At 46.0% G+C, this 14,816-nt stretch overlaps 4 protein-coding genes across 4 annotated transcripts; 3 read left to right on the forward strand and 1 right to left on the reverse strand.

Moving 5' to 3' along the window:
• Nucleotides 1-278: 278 nt before the first annotated feature.
• Nucleotides 279-1,000, forward strand: EsH8_VI_001257 (uncharacterized protein; the record flags this gene model as incomplete). The annotated part of the gene is made up of 2 exons (XM_083272510.1): nucleotides 279-769; nucleotides 922-1,000. 2 exons carry the CDS (start codon nucleotides 279-281, stop codon nucleotides 998-1,000), a joined length of 570 nt encoding a protein of 189 aa, XP_083127684.1.
• Nucleotides 1,001-3,722: 2,722 nt separating this feature from the next.
• EsH8_VI_001258 (uncharacterized protein) lies at nucleotides 3,723-4,301 on the forward strand (the record flags this gene model as incomplete). The annotated part of the gene is made up of 1 exon (XM_083272511.1): nucleotides 3,723-4,301. The coding sequence occupies one exon, from the start codon at nucleotides 3,723-3,725 to the stop codon at nucleotides 4,299-4,301; it is 579 nt and encodes a 192-aa protein (XP_083127685.1).
• Nucleotides 4,302-11,645: 7,344 nt separating this feature from the next.
• Nucleotides 11,646-12,572, forward strand: EsH8_VI_001259 (uncharacterized protein; the record flags this gene model as incomplete). Its single annotated transcript, XM_083272512.1, has 1 exon — nucleotides 11,646-12,572. The coding sequence occupies one exon, from the start codon at nucleotides 11,646-11,648 to the stop codon at nucleotides 12,570-12,572; it is 927 nt and encodes a 308-aa protein (XP_083127686.1).
• A 499-nt stretch (nucleotides 12,573-13,071) lies between these two features.
• EsH8_VI_001260 (NmrA/HSCARG family protein) lies at nucleotides 13,072-14,192 on the reverse strand (the record flags this gene model as incomplete). The annotated part of the gene is made up of 3 exons (XM_083272513.1): nucleotides 13,072-13,655; nucleotides 13,705-13,954; nucleotides 14,013-14,192. 3 exons carry the CDS (start codon nucleotides 14,190-14,192, stop codon nucleotides 13,072-13,074), a joined length of 1,014 nt encoding a protein of 337 aa, XP_083127687.1.
• Nucleotides 14,193-14,816: the final 624 nt, after the last annotated feature.

The following is a 14,816-nucleotide window of genomic DNA, read 5'->3' on the forward strand; positions in this document are numbered from 1 at the left end:
CGCAGCATCGCCGTAGCATACCAAGTCACACTACACCAAAGTAGGCAAGTGCTTGTGATATAGGTAGTGACACTGAGTGTCATTCTACTGGCTTCAGAGTTGAGAGTCCAAGACTCTCTCTCTGTCAACAGTCCACGTCTCCGATGTCTATAAAAGGTCCGCAATGCCCCCAAAACTGAATTCATGATATCCTATCTATCCTCAGCAAGCAGTAACATCAGCAGTAGAACCAAAACACAACATCCTGAAAGCAGAACCACCACTTCCATTTCTTCAATATGCACTTCTTCCAGATCGTAGTTGGCTTTGCTGCTGCTGTCTCTGCCATCGACCTACAATGGCACTACGGACAGAACTGTGGCGGAAACTACATCGTCTGCGTGGGCGCAGAACCCAACGTATGCTGCGGCGGCGGCACAGCCGAGTCCTTACTATTCCGCTACATTCCGTCCAGCTGGCGCATTGAGTGCCGCGGTTACACCGGAGGTCGCTGCAGCAACCGCGCATCTACTATATACTCGGCCGGTGCTACCTCGATCTGCATGCGATCCGGCGGGGGGTTCTTCACCGGCGCCGGCTACGGCTTTGTTAGCCGGAAGCGGGCCCTTGACGCCGACGAGACCTGCACCGATGCTGAGCTGGAGCTGGCCGCCGACGCCCAACCGCAGAAGTGCAAGTCCACCCAGGATCCCGACACCCTGGTCCTCGTCGACGGTTCCGAGTACAACCTCGTTGGCGTCGAGGCCGACAAACTCAATAGACTGGTATGGTTGTGACACTCAATATTTGGCAATATCGAATGCTAACTCCCGTCCAGTATGCAATCATTTTAAAACTCTTCTATTTCCTCGCTTTAAAACACTGGCCTTTTCCTTCCATTTTATTTCGTAGTCTCTGCTAACTGAAACTCTCTTCTCCTAGCCTTACCATTGCCGCCGACCCCAACGTCACTTCTGCCTCCGACATCCCCGAGGAGTTCAAGTCCCTCGAGGTCGTTTAGGGGGAGAGCAAGAAACTACCAGCAGGTTTCCATGTCTTGTATAGTGCCATTGGTGCTAATGTTGGTGGGACAGTTGAAACGGCGGAGTAGGGCGGTTTCCCTACTGGTGATGTTGGCTTGGACATTGGAAATCTCTGTGTTGTCACATACTGACATGCGTCTACCTCCTCAGTTTCTCTTCTGATCTGTCACCTGAAAAGGTTATTTGTCTTCATGTTTTAAATTTGCTATATAGCATTATCCACTCTTTAGATTAGAGGGCTCTGGCGCCGGATGTCCCTTTTAGATCAAGAATGAAATACAAAGATTCTGAAATCAAGACCTTAACATATATAACTGCTATAAATTCTTCCTAGCTTTTACTAAAAGGCCGAATTTACGTCTTAAGCCTTTTCATTTTATTTTTAAATTTGTTAGAGTAATTAAATAGATATATCTTAACAAATCGATTACAACCTTAGACATCTTCCTCGCTAGATCTAGCCAACATGATTCCTTCCGCTTTATTACTATTGTAGAGTTACAGTAATCTCAGCAGTAGTGGGTGCGTTGGTGTGTTTACAAACATCCATCCCCAATGTTCCACTTCAATCAGCAGTCTCAGCTGAATACGACTTGGAAACACTTTTCACTGTAATCTCAGTGTGGTTTGTCGACGCTGAAGATGACGGCCTAGCGGAATGATTCAAGTACAGGCAGAGGCGCCTTTTTGTTAAGTTGCAGATTTCTCGAGGCAATACTGAAGAGATATAGGCCGAAGATGGCTTACAGAGAATCACCAATTTGTGAATGCCCTTTTCCATAGATTTAAATTATATAATTGATCCGTGGTGGACACTGTTCTGCTTACGCACTCTTTTTCAACTATAAATACATTAGACCGAAACTGAATCGCTCAACAGCATGTCTCAAGAGTCTACGAAGGTGTTGGCCGAAAAGGTTAGCCTTTATCAAGACATGAAATCTATAACGTCCGAACTGCGGTCACAAACTGCCCATAAATAGTCTAGCTTTACGGAAAAGCTAGACCTAGAACTTCAGCTTAACATAGCCGAAGCGGAGTTGGTAACCTAGCATGAGAACAGCAAGCAATCTAAGAAAAGGACAACAAACTGCTCCAAGACAAATTACGCCACAGTATTAATAACGCCAAAAAGATAATAACTCTAGAGAACGGGAGAACAAGCCGGGCCGTTTGGATGCTCTCTTACAGCCGCAGCAGGACAGAGTTAATTCTACTCTTTAAGATCAACAAACTTAGGATTCTCAAGTAAAATCTCATTGTTGATGTCTTACAGATAGTCTATTGATCACCTAGGGTTACTAATTATGATTGAATCGCAGAATCAACAACCCTCCCATGACTGTTGGAGGTTAAGGCCAATAACCTCAAAAGCTCGTTCCACTCACTAGACACATTCCAGACTCCATACAAAAGACCCAGTAGGCTCAGTCTATGAATTCTATTCCTATATATGTGCGTTGTTCCAAAGGAATTAATGGACGATAGGTGGTTGGGGTCTAGGATGTCGCGACACTGCTAGTTCCAAGTTCTACCCTTTTCAACGGTAAACTTTCTACCTTAAGGATCTCTCTACTCCACTCTACTCTACACCTTTATATAAAGTAGATTGGGTTAACCTTACAAATAAGCTCTAGATAGTCAATCTAACTCTAATCTAAATCTAACCCCGTTTTATACAACACATTATATTTATTGATTTTACAAGTGGAATTCTCTATAGCGTTTTATCTACTGCAAATAACGACCTTTAACCTCTATTTTTTAACCTCTATATATATTCTAAATTGTTATTCTATCGGCTTTGTATAGACGTTATTATTGACGCTATATTAGTAGTGTATTGTGACGCGGTGTATAATTGCTAAACACTATTCTACTCTAGTTAACCGCCTGTCTAGGCAGCCGGCCAGCCTATATGAAGTCGGCAGTCGCCCCACGTGAAGCCGGCGTATATATGCCAAGTTTAGATAATTAAGCCACTTTAAACCCTAAAATGCATCCGCAAGGAATTTTTACTTGATGACATCTTTTCTATTTAACTCTAGACAATTAACATAGCATTCTAGCAGAACACTAAACCCAATCGCGGCCAGGTCGGAATTAATTATAGAAAAGATGGAGATAGCTGTAAGGCATAATGGAATAAAAAAACTGTTAGGTAAATAAACATATGTAATATCGGAGGCAGGTGTTAACTCTTAACTCCGCTCCCTCCTCGCGTGGACATAAAATGGACGGTCGGACCAATATTTTCATCAACCCCTCCCTTTTTATCTCCAACCAGTCGATTCCAAGACTCCCCCACAGTCCCAAGGGATCTCATGGATTAGTTATTTGGTGGATGACGCTAACCTCTGCTCGGGAGCAATTCAATACAATTGGTTAAAGTCAGGAGGTTTAGTACTACAATGCAGTCAGGTATGCGTTCAGGGTGACAAATCCGCGGTTTACATTTATCCTTACAAATCCGTCACCATAAATACGTTGCATGCATTAAGGTAGATCATCTGAGAATAATGCCATTCCTGTAGGTAGCATATAATGACATAAATGGTCTATAGTCTCTCACACCTCGATTGATCCATTTATTTGCAACCATAGCTACATTGCGCCATCCACCAAATTCAACCTTGACGGCACCGGTACACCTTTCTAAGATTGCAAACGCCTTATAAACACTTGCCAAAATCAAACATCATGCACGTCTTTGTTACAGGCTCAACTGGCTTTGTCGGCACCTCCGTCGTCAAGGAGCTCCTTTCGGCCGGCCATAGTGTCGTTAGTTTGACACGCAGCAACAACGGCGAGGCTCAACTGACGAGCCAGGGCGCTACCCCTCTCAGAGGTACCATCAATGACCTTGATCTGCTGAAGAAGGCGGCACGCGAGGCCGACGGTATCATCCACCTCGCTTTCATCCACGACTTCAGTAACTACGCCGGGGCGTGCTCGATCGACCGCGCCGCCATCTCCGCCCTGGCCAAGGCCGCGGGGACCGAGAAGCCACTGCTTGTAACGTCCAGCACTGGCCTGATCCCCGCCGTCGTCCTGGGCACCGAGGACGACTTCGACGTTTCCGACCCCTTCCTTGCTATGCGCGGCCAGTCCGAGACGTTGGTGCACTACCTCGCCCGCGACAAGAACGTGCGCGCCAGCATCGTACGCCTGGCGCCGACGACGCACGGCAACGGCTCGTCCGGTTTCACAGGTTTCCTAGCAGCGGCAGCGCTGAGCGGCAGCAGCGGAAAAGTCGGTTACGTCGAGTCCAAAACGTAGGCTGCTTGTCACGTCGACGATGCCGCCGTGCTGTACCGGCTTGCGCTTAAGAAAGGTGCGCGGGGCGCTGTGTACCATGCTGTGGGCGAGGAGCAGGTCTCGATCAAGGACATCGCCGAAGCTATCGGAAAGTATCTCGGGATTCCTGCCGTCAGCGTGCCGGCTGAGAAGATCGATGAGTTCTTCGGTCGCCTTGGCTTTGCTTTGCGGGTCAATAACAAGACCTCGAGTCTTAAGACGCAGCGCGAGCTGGGCTGGAAGCCTACTCACGGGTCGGTTTTAGAAAGTGTTCCAGCTATAGTCGAATACATAAAGGCACAAGCTGTTAAATCTGCTTAAAATGTATATTGTTAGATTACCTAGCTATAATACAGGCAGGCGAGTAGGCTGTAGAAAGCAGTAGCAATCAGGCCTAGAGATTATACCTCTAGGCTGCTAAGAGCGATATCTTTTACTACTGCCGCTACAGCCTACTTAGCCGTCATTTTGAGTGGTATTCTAGGAGACTGCTAGAGTTAGATTGTAGGTTTGTATTATAGCTCGATATTTTATAGTGGTGTTTCTACTAATAGAGCGCTAAGGTTGATACTTAAACAGCGGTTGTAGTCACTATAAGTGGTTATACTAGGTTTAGGCTTTAGATGATATAGTATCTAGTTGCATACTCAACAAGGTTGTAAGTAGGTGATAAAATAAATAAAGGATATTAAGAGTTATACACAACTAAATTAAAAGTTGATTACTAAAGTGCTAAAAGAAGTAATGGATTTAGTTTTAGTTTTTAAGTTTTATATCTATTTAAAATTCTTATAGTGTATTTAAAATCGACGTCTAAAAGTTAGTGCTATCTATCCACACTGCAGACTTTTACTCATGAAAATTCCACTGTTTTAGCCAATGTCTCATTAACTCTGGCGTCACCGCTTTCGATTCTCTCATCGTTGGGCTTCGTTGGAGAGTACGTATCATCTCCAATTGAATTGATCTCCGGTTAGATCCATCAGAAACTGAAGCGTCACGATACGTGTCAAGAAGTTTGACAGCAGGGTTGCGATTCAATGAACCATCTTCCTGATCTTGAGTTCTTTCCAACCTGCTAACCCACTCGCTGAAACTCACAAGTTCTGGAATTCGGTCTTTTCCGTAATACTGTTGAATGACTGGTGCAAGCTCCTCGAATGTCAACTGGCGAGGATTTGAACCATGAAAATATCCGCTCAGCCCGGCCGGGTTGATAGATTGAGTAATGCCAGTCACCTCCAAGATGAGCTTGGAGATTCTCTCAACCGGTGTCCAGTCCACTCGATTTAATGTCCCCAGGTTGTACGGGAGGGCTTTGAGATATAAACTGCTAGCGATAAGAGAGGGCAGCCACTCATGGGGGTTCCAGACGCCCTTTGCAGCCTCTGGCCCTGCAATCTGACTAACACGGATGATGACGAAATTAAAATCGCCGACTTTTGCCGCATCCTCGAGAATCAGGCTACCGATCATCTTGCTTCGTCCGTACCCAAGGCGGGGAAGAGTCATGTCTTTAATTGTCTCTTCAGGCACTGGCCCAAGGTTTTCATTCCATCCGCTGACTGTGCTCACAGACGACACGAAAGCAATCGCTATTCGCTTCTTCGCCTTGGCTGCGAAATCTGCCAGGTTACGAACCCCCCGTATATGCGGCTCAAATGTCCCAATCGTGATATTGAAGTTGACAGGCCATGCATTGTGGATGATACGGTCGGTCTCTTCCCAAATCTGGGCGTAGACGTGTGATGGGAGTCCAAGACCGTGTTGACTGAGGTCACATCGGTAAAACTGTGCTTTATCGATGTAATCCGTAGAAAGCCCGCGCTCAATCATTGTTTTGGCTTGATTCTTGAGGCCGCCGTCATCTGCTCGGTTCAAGCAGATAACCTTCTTGACTCTGTGGCTGTTTACCAGTTGATGAAGCAGGTAAGAGCCCAACACACCAGTCGAGCCTGTGAGAATCACTGTCTGGTCTTGTTCAAAGGCTTCCGGTCTCCTGTTTTTCGCGGCTATGAAGCCTTGGCTGTACTTTTCTTTTAAGGCCTTCATGACGCCAAGCTCATCCGAGTTTCTTGTATTGTCTTCGTAACCGTGCTCATCCTTAAAGCATCGTATGATGTATTTGGCTAAGCGCCGCGGTGTTGAGTTGCTATAAATGGCCCTCGTAGTTATCGCGGCTGTATCAATCGGTGATACAAAGGGCCTGAGCCCTCCCCGAAGTAACCTCACAGCTTCTACGACTTGTAAAGAATCAGCTCCAGCCGTAAAAAAGTCGGTCTCTTGGTCGAGGTGTGTAATTCCCAGTCGACTTTTAAAAATAGTCTGGATGGATTGAGCCAAAGCATCCTCAGTGCTGGTGTCGATGTGTGGCGTTTCAGACTCGGAAATGTTGTCGGCCCGGATATACAGATCCTCAATTTCGTGGCTGTAAAGTTGAACAGTCGCTGCCTTCTTTACAGTTCCTTTGTCTGTACGCAGAAAAGGTTTGTTGCGCTTCGCAATGTCGATATGACTGCTTTTGATCTGGCCGTGGCCAGCTGGAGATTATGAGTTAGGATATTTTACTTTATGTTGTGTAACAATTGACGGCTTACCCGTCTGTTTGTTTGCTGATGCAACATATGGCCATATGTTATCAATGAGCTCCTTCGTCTCTGTGCTGTCATTCGGGTATGCAAAGGGCTCTAGGAGCAATGCGGGTTGAAAACGTTGATTGCCAACAACAATGGCACTTTTTATACAGGGATGACCTGAAACTATTTCCTCGATTGTGATGGGATTTAGTTTTTCGCCATTCGAAAAAACAATAATGTTATCAGCTCGGCCGTAGTAAGTCCAGTAATCTGGTAAATCAGGATGAGGCTTGTAAAGGTCGCTGGTTTGGTATTCATCCAGCTCCGGGAAAGTGTAAAATATCGCTTGAAGTCCTGGCGATTTTGCGATGCGAACGAAAACTAGCTCGTAGACACCCTCGTCAGATGACTTTCTCCACTCACAGCCATAGCCTTCGGTGTTGAAGATAAAATACTGCCATAGCTCGCGCCGCTCGTTGAAATAGATGGGGAGTGGAAGAGCCCTGATTTGTTAGTGATTCCGTATCATATAAGAAAATGGGGGGGCACGAACTCAGTGGCCCCGATCAGGTTTGCCAGTGTCACACCGCCTCTCATTAACCTGTCTCCAGCGTCTTGGGAAAGCTTGCCTGATAAAGTCAGCAAGAAACGGTAGTTCATAACGATATTACATACCGCCACCATACCCAGCTATTTGCAGCCTACTTAGAGTTTCAATGCCCTTATTGCTTTTGCTCATCTCTTCCAAAATGGAAGGAGGCAATATGCAGCTTGTAGCCTTTGACTGCCTCAGGCACTCAATGACCAAGTCAGAGGAGATAGGACGCTCACCGATCCCAAACACGCACGGGACTTCGTAGTAGATTGTCAATACGATGAAGCAATAGAGCGCTGCGGCATGGAAAAGGGGCACTATCCCATCGTTAGTTCCAATTTCAAGAAAATTGAAAGAGCCAAAGAACATACTGGGTAAAAAGGTGCTCTTCAATGATTGACCTAGGTAGGTGAACCATGGAAGAGCTCCGTGCCAGCGGGGTAGGCCGCGCTGACCGTCTGCGATCGCTAGCATCCCTTGTTGGACAACCACTGGTTTGGGGAGCCCCGTGCTTCCACTTGTATGGAGTACTACAAGAGGCTCCCATTCGCCGTCCTTGAATGTCTTATTGTAGGAGAAGTGAGGGACGTCTCTGTCTGTGAAACAAGTATCTAACTCCATCATCTCAATTGTCTTCATATCTTTGGCTTGAACCCAGGGCCTCACGAGTGACTCGTGAGATTGTGGAAAGGCGATAGCTCGACAGTCTGTTTTATCAAAGAGATTCATCTGCGCCTCCTTCGAGTTCCGAGGGGAGATGAACAGAGCCTGTATATTGGTAAGTCTAGAAATCTTAATGTGAGCCATGGCACCCGTTAACACGTAATTACCTTATGTCCGGTTTTGATAGCAGCTGCAAAAAAAACCTATGGCAAGGTCAGTACTCTAATATCCTAAATCATGTTCCCAAGATGACATGCCACATAGCGAGCGTCGTTTGGGCCAATGTATGCTATTGTTGGGTAGTTTCCCGAAGACACCGGACCACATTTGCTGGCGATTAGCTGTGCTGTTGTGTTTATGGCGTTTGCGTATTGTCGGAAAGAGATGCTTCGCCATCCGTCCTTAGGTTCGGTTGACCTTGGAATGTGAAAGCATTCCTTTTGTGGCTCTGTACGCGCTATGTCGTCGATAACGTGCAAGATCAGTCGTCGGCCAAAGTCGGGTTCTGGGCTAGAAACTGCCGTCATGTTTGCGATGTTGCACCAAGCAATAATGTAAGACTTTGGAGAAATGCAGCAAAACTATGCTATTCAATGCTATTCCCATATCTCGACGCATTATAGAAATAATAAGTATGTAAAATGAGCATGCAAGCTATATAAATCCGAACTTCAATGCCGTTCAGGGACTGAACGTACCCGATGTATTTTTACAGCCTATGGACCACGCATCCTGGGAACTCCTAGATCGCATTGGGGTTCGCACTCCGTTGAACACCGAAACCCCATAAATGAATGTCAAATGCATCGCATACTCTTTCAACTCGGTAAACAACGGGGATGTGTTTGTCCGTGTAAGTTCGTAATAATTATCGGTAAAGGTTTGAACTATTTCCTAAGTGGAGAAGTGGACTTTCCAATTCGCAAGTGAAACTTTACATTCTGCCGGCAACGCTGATGATCTTGGAAATTAGTAGAATAAACTATTAGCAGGCCTATCCCAGTCTCATTGAATTGGTTACAGTAGTAACGACACTACGGTAGCAACAGACCGCAATGTGCACATAAACCATATGGTCTTATATGGATTGGTCTATGCACGCTCACATAGAGTTTCTCAGACCTAGGTAAGCCATAATTACGGGAATCCATCCTACATGGAATCTTTTAACATGGTTAGACATTATGTGATTAAACCCACGCTGGGGCTTAGAGACATCAACCCGTGACCCCACGTTTGCGTGTGTCTCACTAGGGATCAGCCATACAAGGATTATGGCTGGACGAGATTATTAGATAAGCGTCCCGATATTTCGGTGTTTCGGAGACCGCTCCGGCCCCATCGTTAGACCGGGTTGCAAAAGGGGAAACAGAAAACAGAACATACGGCTGCTAAGGTACCATTGGCAAGATAGGGGCCACTCCATCGCACTGCTGCACAGCATAACCACTTGCAGTCTTGTGGTCCCAAAGTCGACGAACTCAGACTTGGAAGTCAATTTCAAACCCATCGTTCGGTCGCTTTCAGATTACTCTCGCTGTCTAGGCTCCAATCACGATGTGCATGTCGCCCTTTGCATGTCCCACGTTTAACATTTTCCTCGGCTCAATCGGCAATCCGCCGGGCTCTGAATAACCTTGACGGCCAAGCTAGGAAAAAAAAAAAGTTAGTCCAGCTACCAATGTTGGCCCCGTAAAGCAAAGTGTGATTGAATCAGGTTTCGGTTCAGTCAGCGTGTCAGGCTATGGGATACTTGCGCCTTCCAGTCGCTGAGGAAATATTTCAAGCGAAGAGGAGTAACTGGGATGATATTGAAGGATAGACCTCAAGGAGTTTAACCTCATCTCTGCCACTGGAATCTCCAGAGTCGATCCCCCGAGAGCCCAGCTAGAAAAAGCAGTTGCTGGAGATCAGATGCCCTGAATGCAGCTGAATTACCACCCTGATGATGTGCCTTGTTTAGCAGTGGCCTTGGCTATGGCTTCTTGCCATGGACAATCAACATGCAGGTCACCCAAATATTCACAGCGCAGTATAAAGAAGGTATGCATCATAACAGCTTGGGTTTGACACGTACGTGTGATATTGTTGGGCTCTAATGATAAAAAGCGCTTGACTGATAAATCATGTAATCGTCGGTAGATGACCGACGAGTCAGCAAGAATATTCTTGTGGTCCAGGCAGTTCCACGACATCCCTATTCTTTACCCGAAACCAAGCTTGCTCGTTCAAAGAGAATCATAGCTCCAAAATGGATAGAGGCTAAAGCTAAGAGTTCGTGTAACACATAATTCTCTCAGCTTGTAGACCTTCTGCGGATATGAGAGAATGGCGAGAACCGATTTTTCTTGCTGAATCACTTCGGGCAAATTGATGTGATCGGCGGCTGGAGATTCACCTAGTCGACGTACGGCTTTTCCGGCCTCTACTATCGTTTTTGGTTGCCGATGAACCACGACTAATCGTTCATACTACTGGCGGGCTAGCTAGTGCAGATGGTAATTAAGTGACTGCGTTCAGTACTCAAATCGTGTCAAAGGGATCTAATGCGTACGCAGGTCAAGAGTCCCAGTCATAAACGAATTAAAAAGGATTCGCACTCTGTCATTCAGGAGGTGGTTGAAGGGAAAATTCCAATAGAGAAACTGGAAAGACTTTACATTTGCGACATTCGTCTCTGTCGTGTGTTTACTGAAAATGGGCTGGGAATAGTGAATCAGTGGAGATGTTTAAGCATAGTTATCTGCCTCGTGGCGGATCAGCAGAGTACTTTTATTATGTTTCTTGCAATGACCAAGGGGCTGGGCATCCATAAAGAGTGGTATTGGAATTGTAACATTGGAAGGAAGCCATTTTCCCCAACAACTGTGTTGGTATTCCAGAGAAGTCGTATGAGCCAAGGACTGGGTGCAAATTTTCGGTATAATCATGGATACCATGAAATTCTACTACAGAACTAGGAAGAGCAGCATCTGCAACCCAAAAGTATTCACATGTCGTGTGGCTATCCGCCGAAAATTTACAATGTGATTAGTACTTCAAGGCCTTTCTAATCTTGTTTTCCCCCTTCCCCTCTCCCCCTTCATGCAAGCGTATCTTAGTGCATAATACTATCAGACACAACTAAGCTTGAACCCACCTAGATTTAAAGCTTGACAGGTTAGTGTTGGCGCCATTGATCGGAGGAATCTGACTCCGTTTCGGAATCCGATTCGCCGCTCCAAAGACTGGATTTTTGCTATCGTTCGGCAACGTTCGTGGAAATGAATTATTCTGCTGACAAAACAACCAAGCGTTCCATATGAAATCTTGCTCCGAAATAGCATGATTGGTAATACAAGGAACTACAGGCTTGCACCGCCCTGGTTGAAAACTAACGACGCGACGACAGGATCCCTCTGACTTAAAAGAGTTTGTCTCATGAGCACTTAGTATGAATCTTTAATCCTCTTGTTCTTTACGTTCCCTCAAGAGTCCCTCCTTGTTTTTACAATGCCGCGAACCATCCTTGTTACTGGCTCCACGGGCAAGCAAGGCGGTGCTGTCGTCCAAGCTCTCCTCAATCTATACCCCTCTGATTTTACAGTACTCGCTGTAACGCGTACCGCAAACTCTCCGTCAGCTGTGCGATTGACCAAGAAGTCATCTTCAGTCAAAATTGTGGAGGGAAATCTCGACAATGTACCCGCGCTATTCCAATCAGCCAAGAATGTGGCTCCTGGGCCCATTTGGGGTGTGTTTTCAGTTCAAGCGGCCGTTTCCAAGGGAGCAACCTTCCAGGGCGAAATAAATCAGGGAAAAGCACTTATAGATGAATCGATCAAGAATGGTGTTAAGCATTTCGTCTATTCGAGCGTTGACCGGGGTGGGAACGATCACTCATGGAACAACCCGAGTCCCATTCCACATTTCCAGGCCAAGCATCAAATCGAACACCATCTTCGGGACCAAACAGCAAGCGGGAAAATCGACATGGGGTGGACGATCCTGCGACCTGTCATTTTCTTCGACAACATTACGCCTGGCTTTGAGGCTAAAGTATTTATGACAAGTCTGCGCGACACAATGAAAGACAAGTCATTGCAATGGATTGCCACTTCAGATATCGGTATCTTCGCAGCTGAGGCGTTTCGCGATCCTGAGCAGTTTAACAAACGAGCCATTGGAATTGCAGGAGAAAGCCTTACCTTCAAGGAAATGAATCAAAAATTCAAGGAGGTCACCGGTCAAGGAGTCGGTACAACAGTCGGAGTCTTGGGCAAAGCCTTGAAGTTTGGGGTGAAGGAAGTAGGAACTATGCTGGACTGGTTTAAGGACGAGGGCTACAAAGTTGATATGGACCTAGTGAAGACCATTCACCCAAAGGTGAAGGGTGTCAAGGAGTGGCTGAGAGAGGACAGTGCTTTCCAAACGCGATGAGCTTCTTTGTTGTAAACACTTACTGGAAGATGCCGTAATACCTGGTTATTAACGAAAACTTGTGGTCGGGTTTTGTTGGATTTGAGGTCAATAACATTTACATCATACGGTATACAAGTACAAAGAAACATTGACCCAGCCAGTCAAGCATGCAATAAGTTTTCCTGTTTCTAAATTTCTGAGCCATAGGCAACATTAATACGATTTGGTACATGTTGCGGGATGGTCCACACCATAGCGTGCTCATTTTAACATCCTTCGCCCTCTGTCGACAGTGTTTATTAGCTACCGGCTTTCAACATAGCCATGAAATTATCAATTTGGAAGCCTTAAACAGTTTATATTGCTGGGTCTATTTCATTTCATGTAGAAGGCTTGACTTAAAGTCTGCACCCTTGGCATATGCCTGTACAAATATCAGGGCAACCCAGAACTAAATGTTGAATTCTCAAGTAATCAAGTCTCGGAATAAATCGTTTTAATAGTGGTTGAAGTTTCTCTAGGAAAGATCGTTAAACGCTCCAGAGGTCTTCATGAAATCCGTCCACGTTGTGGGGGTTTCCTCAACCAACTTGAGACTCTCGTCCAGCGTCAAACCTCCAAAATAACCCCCATGGGTCATCAAAAGAAAGTTTTCTAGTGTCTCTCTCGCTGCAAAGTCCGGCATGCCAGTTCTCATAAGAATTCCCATAAACATACTCTCGGAGAGCTGAAAATAGCTCGCCGTAGATCCTCCAATTGGGTAGGCCTCCTTGAAATCTTGCAATATTTCAGCTGGGGTCTGATACTTTGTAGCGCCCAGTATGTTCTTTCCAATCACCTGGTCTGGCTTGAGCACCATTTTCTTGACCCATTTTCCAGTGTCAGCAACGTTGAAAACCGGGATTGGTGTCGAAGAAGGCACCGGCATGCTGAGTACGTAGGCATTCGTCTCCAAATTCAGCCTTAGCATTCCCTGGGTAATGTTTGACATGTAAAAACCGGGCATAAAGAAGCTTGCAGGGACTTTGAGCCCACGCGCGTACTTCTCAACAGCAGCCTTGCTGTCAAAGTGATGCACATTAGGTGTTTGGCCCCTCGAAACTACAACACAGTCAGTTGAACGTGACGACTGGTTCTGGAGGAAGCATACTCTCTGTTGCGTTAGGCAAAGAACTCCACACGACGTGAGGAACCTGTGTCTCCTGAGATGAAGGTTTAGTGTCAATCAGCGTACTAGAGACCGACAAGTGTGAGATATATACCTTGACTGCATCCATAATGTTCTTTCCTTGTTGTATCTCATGCTTCATGTCCATCTTCTCCCAGTAATTGGTAACTGCATACACAGCGTCTGCGCCACGAATGACACGGACAATGGACGCTTTGTCATTGAGATCAGCCTGACATCAGTGTCAGCTGTCAAATCAACCTGACCATTTCCAAAGTATCCCCACTTACAGACACAAGTTGAGCTCCGGCATTCTCTAATTTCTTTGCTGCTTCTTTAGTCGTGTCTCGGGTGACTGCTCTCACAGCCCATATACCCTTCAACTTGGGGTCCTCCAAAAAAGAACGGGCAACTGAGCCACCTTGAGAACCGGTTGCGCCGAAGACGGTAATTATTCTTTTGGCTGACATATTGAAATTTTGAGAGACTTGTTTAAATTTATTGTTACAACTTTTCAGAATCGTTTAACAAAAGCTTTTGGGCAAGTCAGACACTGGTGGCCTGCATTGGCATCTATTATACTTGAACTACTACGACTAACGCTTTTATGCGGGATTGACCTTAAAAATAGTAAGTATAGCTAATCCCTCACCTTACAAATCAATAGCATCGTTTGTGCCAATATTCCGTGGCTGAAAGCATTGTAGCCGGGAGTTTTGGGGTATGGTACTCTGACACCGTCGGGCGCCGGTCTAACAGCGGCTACCGCTCGGGTAGTGGTATAGATATTGCGGAGACTGAAAACAACTTTAGCCACTCCCCTAGTCCTGAACTTAGCATGGTGTCGTAGACCAAGTATGGCTGACCGGGGAACGCAAGCCGACCTTCCTCACGGAGTGGCAATAATAAAAGTCAAAGTTACTAAAAAGATACAATCTGTCGCACTGTTGCTTACAAAGACGGTCGCAATTCTGATTCCACAGCTTATGACGGCGTGTGGCCGATCCCTGCAATTCGGCCCGACAGTCAACGGGAACCGGTGTTTGAAATGCCGCAAGCTCATCTGAATGTGGTGGCCCCGACCCTAGAGTTCG

This window comes from Colletotrichum jinshuiense, chromosome 6 (assembly GCF_051148585.1).
Source record: "Colletotrichum jinshuiense chromosome 6, complete sequence".
NCBI classification, from domain to species: domain Eukaryota; kingdom Fungi; phylum Ascomycota; class Sordariomycetes; order Glomerellales; family Glomerellaceae; genus Colletotrichum; species Colletotrichum jinshuiense.